General features: G+C 35.5%; 1 protein-coding gene across 1 annotated transcript; it reads right to left on the reverse strand.

Moving 5' to 3' along the window:
• Nucleotides 1–6431: 6431 nt before the first annotated feature.
• On the reverse strand, nt 6432–9802 carry LOC131062306 (protein ASPARTIC PROTEASE IN GUARD CELL 2). Its single transcript, XM_057995934.2, has one exon. The coding sequence runs from the start codon at nt 8111–8113 to the stop codon at nt 6653–6655; it is 1461 nt and encodes a 486-aa protein (XP_057851917.2). The 5' UTR covers nt 8114–9802; the 3' UTR covers nt 6432–6652.
• Nucleotides 9803–14386: the final 4584 nt, after the last annotated feature.

Below are 14386 nucleotides of genomic sequence, written 5' to 3' on the forward strand. Positions count from 1 at the left end.
GTAGGACACAATATGACCCCTTAGGATACCATAGGACCCATAATGACCCAATATGGTGTCATAAGGGGTCATAGGTGTCCTAAGGGGTTGTAGGACACAATATGACCCCTAATGACACCATATGGTGTCATAAATGGGTCGTATGTTGTCCTTAGGGGCCATATGGTGCTCCCATGACCCCTTAGGACACCATATGACCCCTTAAGACACCATTGGTGTCTTAAGGGGTCATATGGTGTCCTAAGGGGTTGTAGGACACAATATGACCACCTTAGGACACCATATGACCCCTTAAGACACCAAATTGTGTCGTTAGGGGTCATATGGTGTCCTAAGGGGTCATAGGACACAATATGGACCCCTTAGGGACACCATAAGATCCCTAATGATACCATATGGTGTGATAAGGGGTCATGATGAACCATAACGACACCGTATAGAGTCGTAAAGGGTCATATCTCTCTCTATCTCTCTCTCTCTCCCTTCCCTCTCCCCATCTCTCTCTCCCCTCACCCTCCCCATCTCTCTATCTCTCTCTCTCTGTACTCTCTATAGCCTCCCTGTCTCTCTCCCCTAATCTCTCTATCTATCTCTCCCTTTACCCTCTCCCTCTTCTCTCTCCCCTTCCCCCCTTTCCCTCTCTCTCTCCTAATCTCTCTCTCTCTCTCCCTCTCCGCTAATCTCTTTATCTCTCTCTCCCTTCCCCCCTCTCCCTCCCTCTCTCTAACTCTCTCTCTCTCTCTCTCTCTCTCTCTCTCTCTCTCTCTCTCTCTCTCTCTCTCTCTCTCTCTCTCTCTCTCTCTCTCCCTAATATCATATACTAATTATTATAAATTAATATATTATAAACAATAGATTAATTATGTGCAAATTTAGTTAGTGAATTTACTTATTAAAAGTGGATATCTGATATAATCAGATTTCTGATTTTTGTTGTACAATTTTCAAATTTTGGCTCGAGAATGCTTTGGTATTTGGCTTGGAAGTGACAGCCTGGAAAGTCAACTGAAAAAATGTGTTTTTCAGTATTCCTTGATTTTCCAGACTTCACACTGGTGGCTGACAACTTTTTTTGTAGCCAAAATTGATAAAACGAAAAGGGTTTTTTAAGGACGTTCTCAGCTTTCCAACAATATAAGGCTTGTCTTATTTTGACTTTAATAAATAATTATTATTAGTTTCTAATTGAATTCTGACAATAGTCTTGATTGATAGACTGATTGAAAAACACTCATAACTTTCAAACGGTATAACATTTTTTGAATCTAAAACATGCATCACATCCTATTCTTCGTCTACTATAGGAAAAAATTAAATTAAATTAAATTTCATAAGGTTTTGACCAAGTTAAGGTGGTCAGACGTAGGAGTTTCTGAATTTATGAAAAACTGTAGTAAAAAATTCATAAATAATTATTTACTTTATAACAAATTATTAAAAAATGTGTCACATCCAGACATGAGTCTAATACTTATATTATAAATATTATAAAAAAATATTATGATTTGATTGTGATTAGGGTGGTCATACATAGATCTTCTTCTTATCTTTTTCCTAAAATTTTATTACCATTGCATTGAAATTTAAAATTTTCATCAAATAGGATTTTTTTTTTCAAAAAACAACTAGCAGCTTAGAAACTACATTCAATTTTCTATAGATTCTTTTCTTACATATTTTAAAAATAATGTTCACAACTTATTCAAATTTTCATGTCAAGTTGCATAACTCTGATTTTCTGAAATTTCATTGCCACTTAAGGGCCCGTTTTGGCACACCATGATCCTGCACATACCCAAGATCTCTTTGTAGATCATGGGCTTAAGAGATTATGGGATATAGGATTATCTGTCTATGAATAATGTTGTAATCATATGCAAAGGTTTTGGTCGATCATAGGTTATTGAATTGGTTTTGTAAGAGAGGTTTAAGGCCTTCGATACTGAGCTTAACCAAAATTGTACTCAAGCATAGGAGATGCTATACTTGTAGTTCAATCTTCATTCCAGATTGTAGTCCAATGTTTTCTGTAGTCGGTGAGGCTCCTTTTGTGATGAGTAGTGCGCTCTAGGCTATTGGCCTTCCTGCATGTCCTAATCACATACTTATTGTAGAAGTATTATCTAATTGTGGGTAGGCTTCCCACCGTGGTTTTTCCCTTTACTGGGTTTTCCACATACAAATCTTGGTGTCATGTGTTATGGATGGACGGTAATTGTTCTATGATTTATGTTTATGTTTAATTGCTATATTTGCTTATCCAGTATTTGGTTTATGCCTTCTGGTATTGAGTTTATGTGTTCCGGTAATAAGGTTTTGAATGCTTAAAGTTCTATAATCCAATGACAACTGATTCACCCCCCCCGCTCTCAGTTGTTCTCTGGTTATCTGAGTTGTCTAACATATTTCACTATGTGTCCTCATATTAACCACTCCTAATAACCTAAGCAAGCTTGATAAAATATGTGTAGGAAAAATAAATACTAGGCATAAGGAAAATAAAAACCTACACTAACAACAATTCTCAATGCACATCAAATTATCATATTTGCATTGCACTGCCATATTCACATACAATTCACATTATACTCAATTGGCTATAATGCCAAGAGAACGAATCCAAATTAAATCGACCCAATAATAATATTTACTTATATAATATAATAACTCCACAAAATAAAATCATATTGAAAATCATAAATTTAAACTTCTATAAAATCACATTTTGGACTAAAATCATTCATGGAGGCCATCCACTATTGATGGACCTCCAAAAAGCTTCAAAATTCAAACTCAACCAATCAAAAATCTAGGAAAAACCAATGCTCTATAATTACACAATACTCCAAAAATGCAATAAAACTCACATTTTATCCATCCATAAAAAATTGGGTAGAGTTTGCCCATACAAACCCATGTCTTTGAATTCAAAAGCATACAAATTCAAAATTCAAACAATACAATCCAATAACTTATTTAAAGATCAAATTGAAACAATGAGAATGTTCTAAATCATCTCAAGAATCATTCCAAACAAGATTTAAACATTTAAATTAAGAAAGAAGGGAGAAATTCAAGATTCATACCTTCAAATGGAAGAAATCTTCAATATTTAAGTGAAGGCCAAACACATCGAAAAAAGCCATGAAAATTGGACAACTTGTAGAGCTCACCCACATGAATAATTTGAGCCTCTACCCATAAAATTCCATAAATAAATCGCCCTTAATCATCAATTCAAAATTTGAAGTATAGGAATTTATTCTTTTAGTTGAGAGCCAAAATGAGAGAAAAATAACTAAGTGTCAAAAATCAGCACTTTCCGATATAAAACTCAATTGGCTTTGTAAAATTAAAATGATAAAATAAATAAATAATTAAATAAAACTTTAATTCCCATGTTCATATACTCGCCCCGATAAATTGCATAATAAAATGAGCATAAATAAGCCCCGTAAAAATATTCCAAAAACATCAAATAACCATTAAACAATTAAATGTCATATCAACATAAATTAAATTTAAATTCTCCAAAAGTCCAATTTTAACCCCCAAAAGTCATCCATACACCCAATTGGGTAAATGCCAATTAAAACAAATACTCGTAAGACATATTTGACAATTAAATATTAAATCAACATAGCAATATGAAAATACCATTAATATATACATATTTAATGCCGACAATTCACATATGATTGACTATGCACAAACAATCTTTATTGATCATTAACAAATATGCATTGGGATAACCATACATTACCAAAATGGTAATCGGAAGTATAAACATATACATTAAGGAAAATCATTGGTTGGGAACATTAAAGGCTAGCGTGCTATCTCCTATAACCACTATCGGAGATATGGGCTCGCTTAGACCTACATATCTAGGTAGAGTCGATGTCATATACTTGTAGTCACTAAAACATTAACATGTCAAGTGTACCTACTCATTCATTCACATATATTTATATTAAAAAAAATCAAAGTAACTAAAATCATCGGAAGGAGATTTTAACATTGCATGCATTATAAAATATTCAAATATGCAATATTACCCATTTCACATCTAACCATCAATTAAATAACAATAATAATAGTCTCATCTAATTAAATACATTAAATTACAACATAGACATTCTTTCATTGCAAAAAAAAAACATATAATTATTCCCTGAATGGTCAATATCATAACATCATCTTCATCATATCCATCCACCAAATCTAACATGTATCATCAAATTTATCAATAAGCGTTTAATCTCTTTAACAAAATAATATGACATAAATATAATTTACTATTTTTAATTCAATCAATCAGGTTGGTATCATTTGTCACATTCCAATCATTAATCAAATCAACTTCTCACACTTGGTAGTTCTGAATCACTACATTAGTCCACCATAATCATCAAAGGCACAATAAATTATCACACACCTCAATGCAACTACATAAATCACAAATCATCATAAGGCAAACCAACACATCACGGGTCTAGAACAATTATAGAACACATATATCAAACAAAACATCCTTTGAAATAAGATCAAAGTACCACAAAAATATTTACATCCAAAATGCAAATGGCATAAACAAAAGCACATAGCCAAATCCACTTCAAGAAGCAAAAATGTAGAAGAAAACACCAAAAAAACATTACATATAATTTCTAAGACAATGATAAATTAATTACACATACATAATTTATCGAAACTAAATACATAAATTCTCTTATCTAATTATCAAATTTATTAACATTCATTTATCAACCAATTATAATTTATTAAATTGATTATACAAGTATATTCATTTATTGATGAACCTAAATTAATTAATTTATAAATATAATAAAACTTATTGCATAATAATATTATAAAAAACCTAAACGAAATAAGAGAGAATAGTCAATTATTAAGCCTAGTACTTCTCATAGATAGAAAATGATAAACTTAAAACATCATATTTTATTTGAGTAAAAGTTATTAATTGTGATTTAAAAAATAATCTCAACTTTTTTATTTTTTTTGTTTTTTATAATGTGACAAGTCATTCAATAAACAAATCATACAAATTATTGACTAACTTTTATAAAATTTAAAATCTTTTTATAAATACTTTTAAAAAAGTGTATTTGTAGTCTATAGGTTAATTTCATCTTACTTACCTTTTTTTTCTAATTTTTTATTTGAATTATCTTTTAAATTTTGGTTTTTTTTATGAGAGGATATATATATTTTAAAAATATTTTGTAAGTCATTGATATTGATTTAGTATGAATCAAACTGTACAAATAATTGATCTTTATCTAAGAGTCAAGGATCGAGGGTATCCATCATGCTAAAATCGCTTGAAATACAATTTTGATCTCATCTCTTTAAGATTTCATGAAACCTCCACTCAACAAAGAGTTAGGGGAAGTGCACCAATAACCAATATAGCTAACTTCACGCACCCACAAATCTTAAACAATACATCAGATTTCAACAATTTTTTTTGGTTGTCTTCATATGTGACTTAACTGCTTATAGCTATTGTTATGACTTCTAGATAGTAATGATCCATGCTATGGGATTCATGCAAGAGTCGAAGTAGTTGTGCGCTATGGGTACCAATAAAGGTGCATAACTCTTGCAATCAAAGTCCAAAATTTCTAACTAGTGGAGGTAAAGTGGGTGGCTATTAGTACATGTGAAATTTATTAATGGACTTTTAGTTATCATTTTTTAAGGTTTCTTTAAAATTAGTAATTGAAGGTTGAGTGAGCAAGGAGTGAATGATAATTAGAACATGGAGTAACAGATGCTCTTCCCCTAATCTTCTTTATAAATCTTCTAAAATTTGACATAAATTTTTTTAAAATATTGATTTTGATTTTACAATTATTCTAAAAGAACATCTTCAAAATTGTTAATAACCCAATTTTATTAAATAATTCACTTTCACAACTATTAGATTAACATATCAAGTGTCATTATTACACCCATATAGCTGTCGGATGTTTTAATTCTTAAATGATGGCCTGCCAAAACAGCTTTAATATGTCAATTCTTGTTATTGGGAGAATAAATTTCAAGTTACCATCCACAGTTGGTATTGGGTGTAATAAGAACTGAAGGATATCTATGCCTTAAATTGTTGGCTCCAATAAGAAAGAGATCTTTATTCTTATTCCAATTAAAAAAGACAAAAAAACAAATATTACTGTTTAAGATTCGAATACTTCACTGATACAGGAAAAAAATCCATCAAAATACATTACTCAGCAGACAAACTTCCCCAAATAAATACCCCCAAAGAAACAGAGGGAACAATATTTAATAGCCAACTAAGTTAATTATTGTGCAGGAGCTCTGCAGCTGCACAGCCCACATACCACATCACACTCAAATGCAGATTTAACAGTCTTTTCAAATCATATACTGTCATGTCAGCTGCCATTGAGATTTATACTGACCATTCACTTTCTGCTGTTATTCAGATTTGAATTGCCCATCTATTTTTTGCTGCTATTGAGATTTAAACTGCCCATCCACTTAGATTTCAACTGCTCATCCACTTTTTGAATTGACTTTCTGTTGATTTTATTTCCGACTTTCAGTCGAAATCACAAATTTTACCGACTGGTTAAGCCCTGTATAGTTGGGCACCGAATCAGCACTGGTTGGGAGCAAAGCCAACGAGGGAGCTTTCAGAATCAATGGAAACCCGAAAATGCTGCTGCTGAATATTCCCGATGATAGACAGGTCACCAGATGTGGGTGCAAAGGCAAGGCAAAAAGTTCCCTTGGAATCCATAGGAATCAGATAGTTCCCCGCGGGAAGAATCAACCCGACTCCGTTCAAAAAATGAAAACCCACAGTCGGAACGCTCACGGTCTGATGGCCGGACAAATCATAACAAGTGTCAAAAATGGCAATTCCCGGCGCCCTAGGAAGATCTGTTGTACCTGCAACGAAGGCATCCCGCATGGCTTCATAAGCCTCTTTCTGCAACCGCGTGACGGAGGTGCCGGAATCCACTATGACGCCGCCCTGACCCGTCTCGTCGAACTCAAAGACCGACTGTGGGAGAGACACCAGCAACCCACCGACGCTAATGGCCGTCAAAGAGACATAATAAAAGGTGTCCATTTGTGGGTTTCTGAGAAGCTGTGTGAAGACGGACCCGGCGGGCGGCTCCGACGCCGGGCCGAATTCCAGTGTGCCCGATGATCCGGACGCCCTGTCGACCAGGCAATACGAAAAAACCTTCCCATAAGTCCCCAGTTGGGTTGGAAAAGAGAGTCGACCGGCTCCTAGACCGAGCAACCCGCCGGCCCCAACGAACAGTCCCTTGTTGTCGTGGCCGCACCCGATGCCCACATTCTGAACAGCCGTGGTACCGAAAGTGAGCGTCTCCGTAGCGAAGCTCCCGATGGAATAGGATCCGTCTCCATAAGCGACCTGATACACACACCCACGGCTGTTACAGTCCGCCACATCCAGCTCGTTGCACACCGGGGAGCCGCAGGAAATGGAGGTGAAGGAGGCCGAGGAGGACGGGTCGAAGACCGGGTCGGCCTGGTCGTAGCAATCGTTGCACGGTTGGCACTGCACCCATACTACATCGCTACCCGTGTCCAACACGAAGTACTGCTCTCTCGCCGGTGTTCCCACGCCTATGCGTGTGAAGTATTCCCCGCTGCCTTCCGCCATGCCCGATATCACCACGCCACTGAAACCCTCGGTTTTGGATTTCCCATTCATCATTTCTTTGCCCTTGTTCAATTTTTTCTCCATCCGCCTGTTGAGTGCCTTCACCCTCCTGGATTCCCTTTTCAGCCTCTCGATAATCCTGTGCTGATAGGTCAGGTTTCCCACAATGAGAGCATCTCTGTGCAAAATTTGCAGTTTCCATGGATGTCTTGGTACATTCTGGTTCTCCTCTTGTTCATTGGTATGCTGTAGGTGCACTGGCTGGGATCTGACCTCTTGCAGCCGAGCTGCAACGTTCAGAGAATGATAAGCAGCTCGTTTCTCTGCTGAGACTGCTGGAGTAACAAAGAGGAGGAAACAGACCAAGGAAAGTAAAACTAATTCTTTAAATGGAACAGCCAGTTGAAAGGCTTCCATGGTGTTGAAAACGATGAGGGGGATAAATCAGAAATCAGGCACCTACAAGATAAAAAACATGCCCAGAACCTTATTGATCAAGGGAGAAAGTTTATAGGTACTTTCTGCAGCTCATTAAAGATCAGCTCAGACAGGGGTGTCTATAATTAAAAGATTCCAATCATTTCTACACCGATATTGTTGGGAGATAACTAGGGGATCAGTGGGGCAAGTACAAGTAACACGGTTCTTGGTACTAAAACATAACTACCACCTTATCAGTTAAGCAAAGAAAATTTGTGGATAGTTTCTCTTGCAAACTCATCACCTTATTGGCTAAACAGAGAAAATTTGTAGATACTTTGTAGCAGTTCATTAAAAATTCTCCTCAGACAGGGACCTATATAGCTGGAAGGCTTGCTTCCATGGTTTCTACACAGGTATTGATGGCAAATGGTGAGTGGGAGGGGGATAAATTAGGCACCTACAAGATACAAATCATGCCCACCACCTTATTGATTAAGGAAAGAAAGTTCAAAGGTACTTTCTTTTAGCTCATTAAAAGCCAGCTCAGAGAGGGGTGTTCTACTATCAGAAGGCTGCAACTAAATTCTACACCGATATTGAGGGATAAGTGGAGCAGTTACAAGTAACACAGTTCTTGGTTACTAAAACACATCCACCACCTTATTGGTTAAGCAAAGAAAATTTGTGGATACTTTTCTTGCATACCCACCACCACCTTATTGGCCAATCAATGAAAATCTGTGGATACTTTCTTTCAGTCCATTAAAATTTCTCCTCAGACAGTGACCTATATAGCTGGAAGGCTTCCATGGTTTCTACACAGGAAATGATGGGAAATGGAGGATAAACTAGGCACCTGCAATATACAAATCATGCGCACCACCTAATTGATAAAGCGAAGAAAGTTTGTAGCTACTTTCTAGCAGCTCATTAAAATCCAGCTCAGACAGAGATGTGTCTAATCAAAAGGCTGCAATAATTTCTACACCTATACCAGTGGGAAATGACGAGGGGATAAGTGTGACAATTACAAATAATACAGTTTTTGGTTACTAAATATACTCATCAACTTAGAGACAAGCAAAGAGAGTTTCTTGCAGTTCATTAAAATTCTCCTCAGACAGGGATGTCTATAGCCCAAAGGCTTCCATGGCTTCTACACAGGTAATGATGGGAAATGGGGAGGAAGATAAATTAGGCACCCAAAGATTCACAGGTCCTGGTTACAAAACTTACCCACCACCTGATTGGTTAAGAAAACAGAGCTTGTAGATACTTCCTTACAAACAGTTAAAAGTTCACCTCCTAGTCAGACTAGAGCATCTATAAGGGGGGGGACATACATCATTTTTCAGAGAAGTAAAAACTGCAAAAATAAGCATTTGCTTCTTCTCAGTGCTATTTACTGGGCACCTTGGGAATGGTGTCTAGCTAAACTGACAACCCAGAGAATATATTTGGACCAGCTATTTGAGGGAATCAAGAAACAAACATCATAGAAACACATATGCCTTGCCTTTACTTCCTTCCAAGTTCCTCAGGCCATGACACTCTTCGTTTTCAGTAAAATCAGCAGAGTTCTCCTCAATTTATATCCCACTTCATTCTCTTTCGGGCATTTTTGTATTTCCATTTCTTTATTCCCCATGATTCTTTTAAGTACATTTCTTTTTCTTAGTGCCCATGAAAATTATTGAAGGTGTCTGTCAATATCATGGCTAATTCTTTCCATTTGCTGGCTTCCAATACCCCATTTCCAGGTCTCCACTAAACACAGTTTCGATTAGCACTAACCGCCTTTAGCAAGGACAGAAACAGCACCATGAATTCTAAAGACTAACTACTATTCTACTGAATTGACCAGACATGATCTCAATTGACCAGGCCATGTCCTATTATACATTGAATAGGAAAAGTTAAATTTAGTGCCGCAATTGCTTACTTTTTAAATCAGATTTGAATTCAACTGCACAATCTGTTCTGATTAGTCCTTAGGGGCTGGGCATATCTATCTAAGTTTTAGACTGTAAGTATTTGTTTAATTTCTTATATTTATTTATGTTTTACAAAGTACTTTTTATCTTGAATGTATGTTTAAAACTTGAATATCAGCAATTTATTAATTGTGGTAACAAAATAAAAGATATAGATTAATTTTTGTAAGAGTTGAAAATGAATATTCAGCATTTTTCTTTTTTATGTCTTATTCATGTTTGTTTGTTTATCTCAAATGTAATAACTATTGTACAAATGACATGCTTTTAGATAAAATTTGACAATTATTTTGAACTTCGACTTCCCTCCTACCTACCCCGTCTCCTCATAAACATCACACTGCAATAGACAATGCCTATAAGTGAGCATAACTTTGAAATTTCACCTCCAAAGACATCACCCTTCGGAAAGTAATTCTTATAACTGAGAAGAAAACTTGACAACTTGAGGTCTATAGCAAAGAGGGGGATGAATCATATGTAGAATAAATTGGATAAAATATAATGATAAAACTATCTAGTTCTTAATTAATATAGTTGTTTCTAAATTAGATTGTGTAAAGAAAATTTTGCATCAACGTTTCAAATCACACTCCGTGATCTAGTTCTTTTCGAAATTTTATTACATAAGTTCATAAGAAGGAGAAAATATTCACTATCAAATGGAAGGATGAAAATCTAATCATCAATCCAACAAAAACCATGGAGATCCTCTATCTACATTATCAACAACTTTTGTTTCATTTATCAAAGTAATATCCCCTCTTGGGAATCATTGATTCAATTATGGAAGAGTGCATTCCATAAAAATTGAAAAGGATTATAATGGGTACCTGTTTTCCTGCTTGAAATCGTTAAATCTATGCTAATAAGGAAGTAAGAACGAATCACCAATTCTTAACTAATTAACAAATTCAAACACAAACCAATGAAATAGAATACTAATCAAGAGAATTAAACAACAAATCAAATAAAAAACTCCCTCAATAGTATTGCAGTTTCCATTGTTCTTCTCCGTATTGCTGATGTAGGTGGCTCTTAGATGTTGCACTGGATTTCCTGCATAAGATAGACAATAATTTTGAAGAATGTGATTCTAGATTGGATTGAGAAAAGAGGTTGAATTTATAGATTGTCAACACAAAGGAGGTGAGAAATAGAACTCGAACTCAAGTGTTAATTGATAGATTTAACTCGGTTTTATTGATCAATGAACTCAATTGATTGGTTTGTTAACTCAAATTGATTGAAGAATGAACTCAATTGATTAGCCAGTTGATTGGACTGATTAGGGAGATGACTGATTAGATGGATTAGAAGACTGAATTGATTGATTAGTCAGAAAAAACTGATTTTGAGTTTCACAGGCTTTTGGGAAGTTGGTGGTTATAGGTTGGTCGTCAAGTTTCTTATGATGAGCTTCTCTCTCATTTTCTTACTATTTGTTTTGATGTTCTACTCGATAAGGATTTGGTTCGCCTCTTGGTATCCACGTTTATCTTCCTGACAGTGTACAATTGGGAGTTGGTCTCTCCTGCATTGGCTAGTTATCGGTTTGATATGGGTTCATTTTATTACGGGGGTTTTCTTCCTCACCATGAGCTTTTGGCTAATGGCTAGTCTGGTCATTTGCTTCATCAGTTACGTATGGGATTGATATGCGATTCCTTGGAAAATACTAGAGCCTCTATGGATTTTTTGTTGTACTTGGCTCTTGACCATTATGTGGATAAAGCATGGGTTGTTTTTCAGGCTTTACATTCATTAATCTCTTTGGGATTTTTATGCTCTGCTCCTGCTTGCGTGGCGTTCCCTCTACGGGTGATTCTACCTCCCTTCTCTTCTCATGAGCCACCGGATGAGAGCTCTATTACCTGGTTTTTGGACAACTAACATATTTTCTCTTTTGTAGCTGGTAGTATGGTTTTTTGCAGGAATGAAGGCTACATGGTTTCTTTTTGGTTCGAAATGGTTAGCTATGGTCATGACAGAGAATTTTCTCTTATTCATCTGCCTTGTTGGTTCTTCATGTTCATCTCTTCTTTGGTTGGAGTAATTCTGGTTTGAAGTTGTCCTATGGGACTTTTGTAAAAAATATCAGAAATAGGAGGGTGGGGGTTTTCATCAGTATATATATGGTAAAGGGTACTGTATATGTCTGTTAAGTCTAAATATGGCTACAACTGGAGGTTTTCTTGTGGGTTCTTTCCTATCAGTATGCCATGTCTGAACCTGATGTGAACTCTTTATCATTAATATATAGTTCAGTGGATTTTCCACTTTTATTAAATTTTTTTTTTTTGGGAGAATGTGAATTTGAGATAAATGAAATTAATTGGAATTAGAATTTGGGGATTTGGAAGAATAATTTAATTAATTTAAATAAAATTATTTTTACATTAGAAATGAGCTTAATTAAATAATAAAGACTATTTAACTAAGGAATAAATCACAATTAATTAAATAATTAATATTTAATTAATATTTGAAATAGGGTTAACTAATTAAAATGATTTGAAAATAGAAATAGAATAATTAGAAGTTATGAAGAGTGATGATTAAAAGAAATAGTTAGTTTAATCAAATAATTAAAGAATTACTTAATTAATTAGATGAATAATTAGTATACGATTAAAGAGACATTTTTAGTTGTCTACATTTGCCCCTCTTTGAGACAATGTCAGAATGACGTTGTTTCAAAGAAAATACAAAAAAAATTATGCCCCAGTATGCCCCGATGATGCTTGGGTATAATGTGTGAATTTTGTGCCCTAGATCAGTAATCAGGTTGATGTCTTTTCATTATGCCCTTGGTTTGTTAATCAGATTTGTGATTTTATATTACACCATAATTCAGTAAACTCATAAATGAAACAAGTAAACAAGAGACAAACGCAAATACCCTGGGAAAACCTCCAAGGAGGAAAAACCCAGCATTAAAGACCCACAGGTCAGATTATATATTCTCTCTTAATTGCACAAATACAATACTTAGCTGGACTCTTCAGATCTGATCCCTTTTATCATATCAGATTTGCCCTTCTAAATACATCATCTTCATCAAGGGATACTAAATGCCTTCTATCTTCTTGAACAGGTTCGCCCAATCTTCTCCTTTATTTCACACCTTCAATTGCAGAGCTATTTCGCTGATTGCATGAATTGATTGATATTGAATTGCAAGATGTCTTATCTTTATATGCATCTTTAACTTTGTTTTATTGCAAGTCGGCCTCCTTTAATTTGGGTGCCAATATTTGTTGTAGCGTGGGGTATTTAGGATACGGCTGGGCTTATCCTTGGGGCACGTTACCTTTTAGGATAGGACCCAATCCTATGTGGGGGGGCACGTTGCCTTATGGATAGGACCCAGTCCTATGAGGGTTCGGATGTTGCCTTAAGGCAATCCGAACCCTCTTACCTAGTTATAAACAACAATCCCTCTTAACTAGGGAAGAAGAGAATACATAATCTGAACCTTTAGAGTTCCATCTAGCACACAAGCATAAAATGGATCTAGCACACAAGCATAGAATTACATCTTCCACCTAGCACACGAGTATAGGATGGTTCTAGCACACAAGCATAGGATGGTTCGAGCACACAAGCATAGAAAGTGTAATACACAAGTGGGTCTTTACATAATTACAATTTTCCATCTAGCATACAAGCATAGATTGGATACTTCTCATTCTTGCACACAAGCAAAGAATGATCAAAACACTGTAAATAGAGTCACTAAGATTGAAACTCCCTCTCAACCAGGGTTTCACTTTCCACAATACCAAGTCTGTCTCTTGAAGTATTTGAACTTCATTCTGGATAAGGGTTTGGTAAGAATATCAGCAACCTGTTCATCTGTGCTAATATAATCTAGCTAAATGGTGCCTCTTTGCACCATATCCTGAATGAAGTGACAATCTTACAACCAGGTTACAAGATTAGGGCCCAACCCTAAGTAATACATACAATGTTTAAGTTGTAATCTGAACTTAGCTAACAACTTCAAATACTCCTGAGAGAGTATCAGAGCAAGTGTTCCATAATATCCACCTTGTACTGCCTCAGTCTTCTCTCAAAGAAGAATGTAACACCATAATCTTCCATCTTGCACACAAGCAAGAAATGGAATAGACATAATCAGAATATTGTAGTCTTCCATCTTGCACACAAGCATAGAATGGAACTACATAACATAGTCTTCCAGCTCGCACACAAGTATAGACTATATCCACTTTTCATCACTCGCAGAGGATGATACAACACAATGTAT

This window comes from Cryptomeria japonica, chromosome 7 (genome assembly GCF_030272615.1).
Source record: "Cryptomeria japonica chromosome 7, Sugi_1.0, whole genome shotgun sequence".
Lineage (NCBI taxonomy): Eukaryota > Viridiplantae > Streptophyta > Pinopsida > Cupressales > Cupressaceae > Cryptomeria > Cryptomeria japonica.

What these genes read in the sequence shown, in the direction of transcription:
- LOC131062306 (XM_057995934.2), bottom strand. Translation starts at nt 8,113, where the DNA reads ATGGAAGCCTTTCAACTGGCTGTTCCATTTAAAGAATTAGTTTTACTT.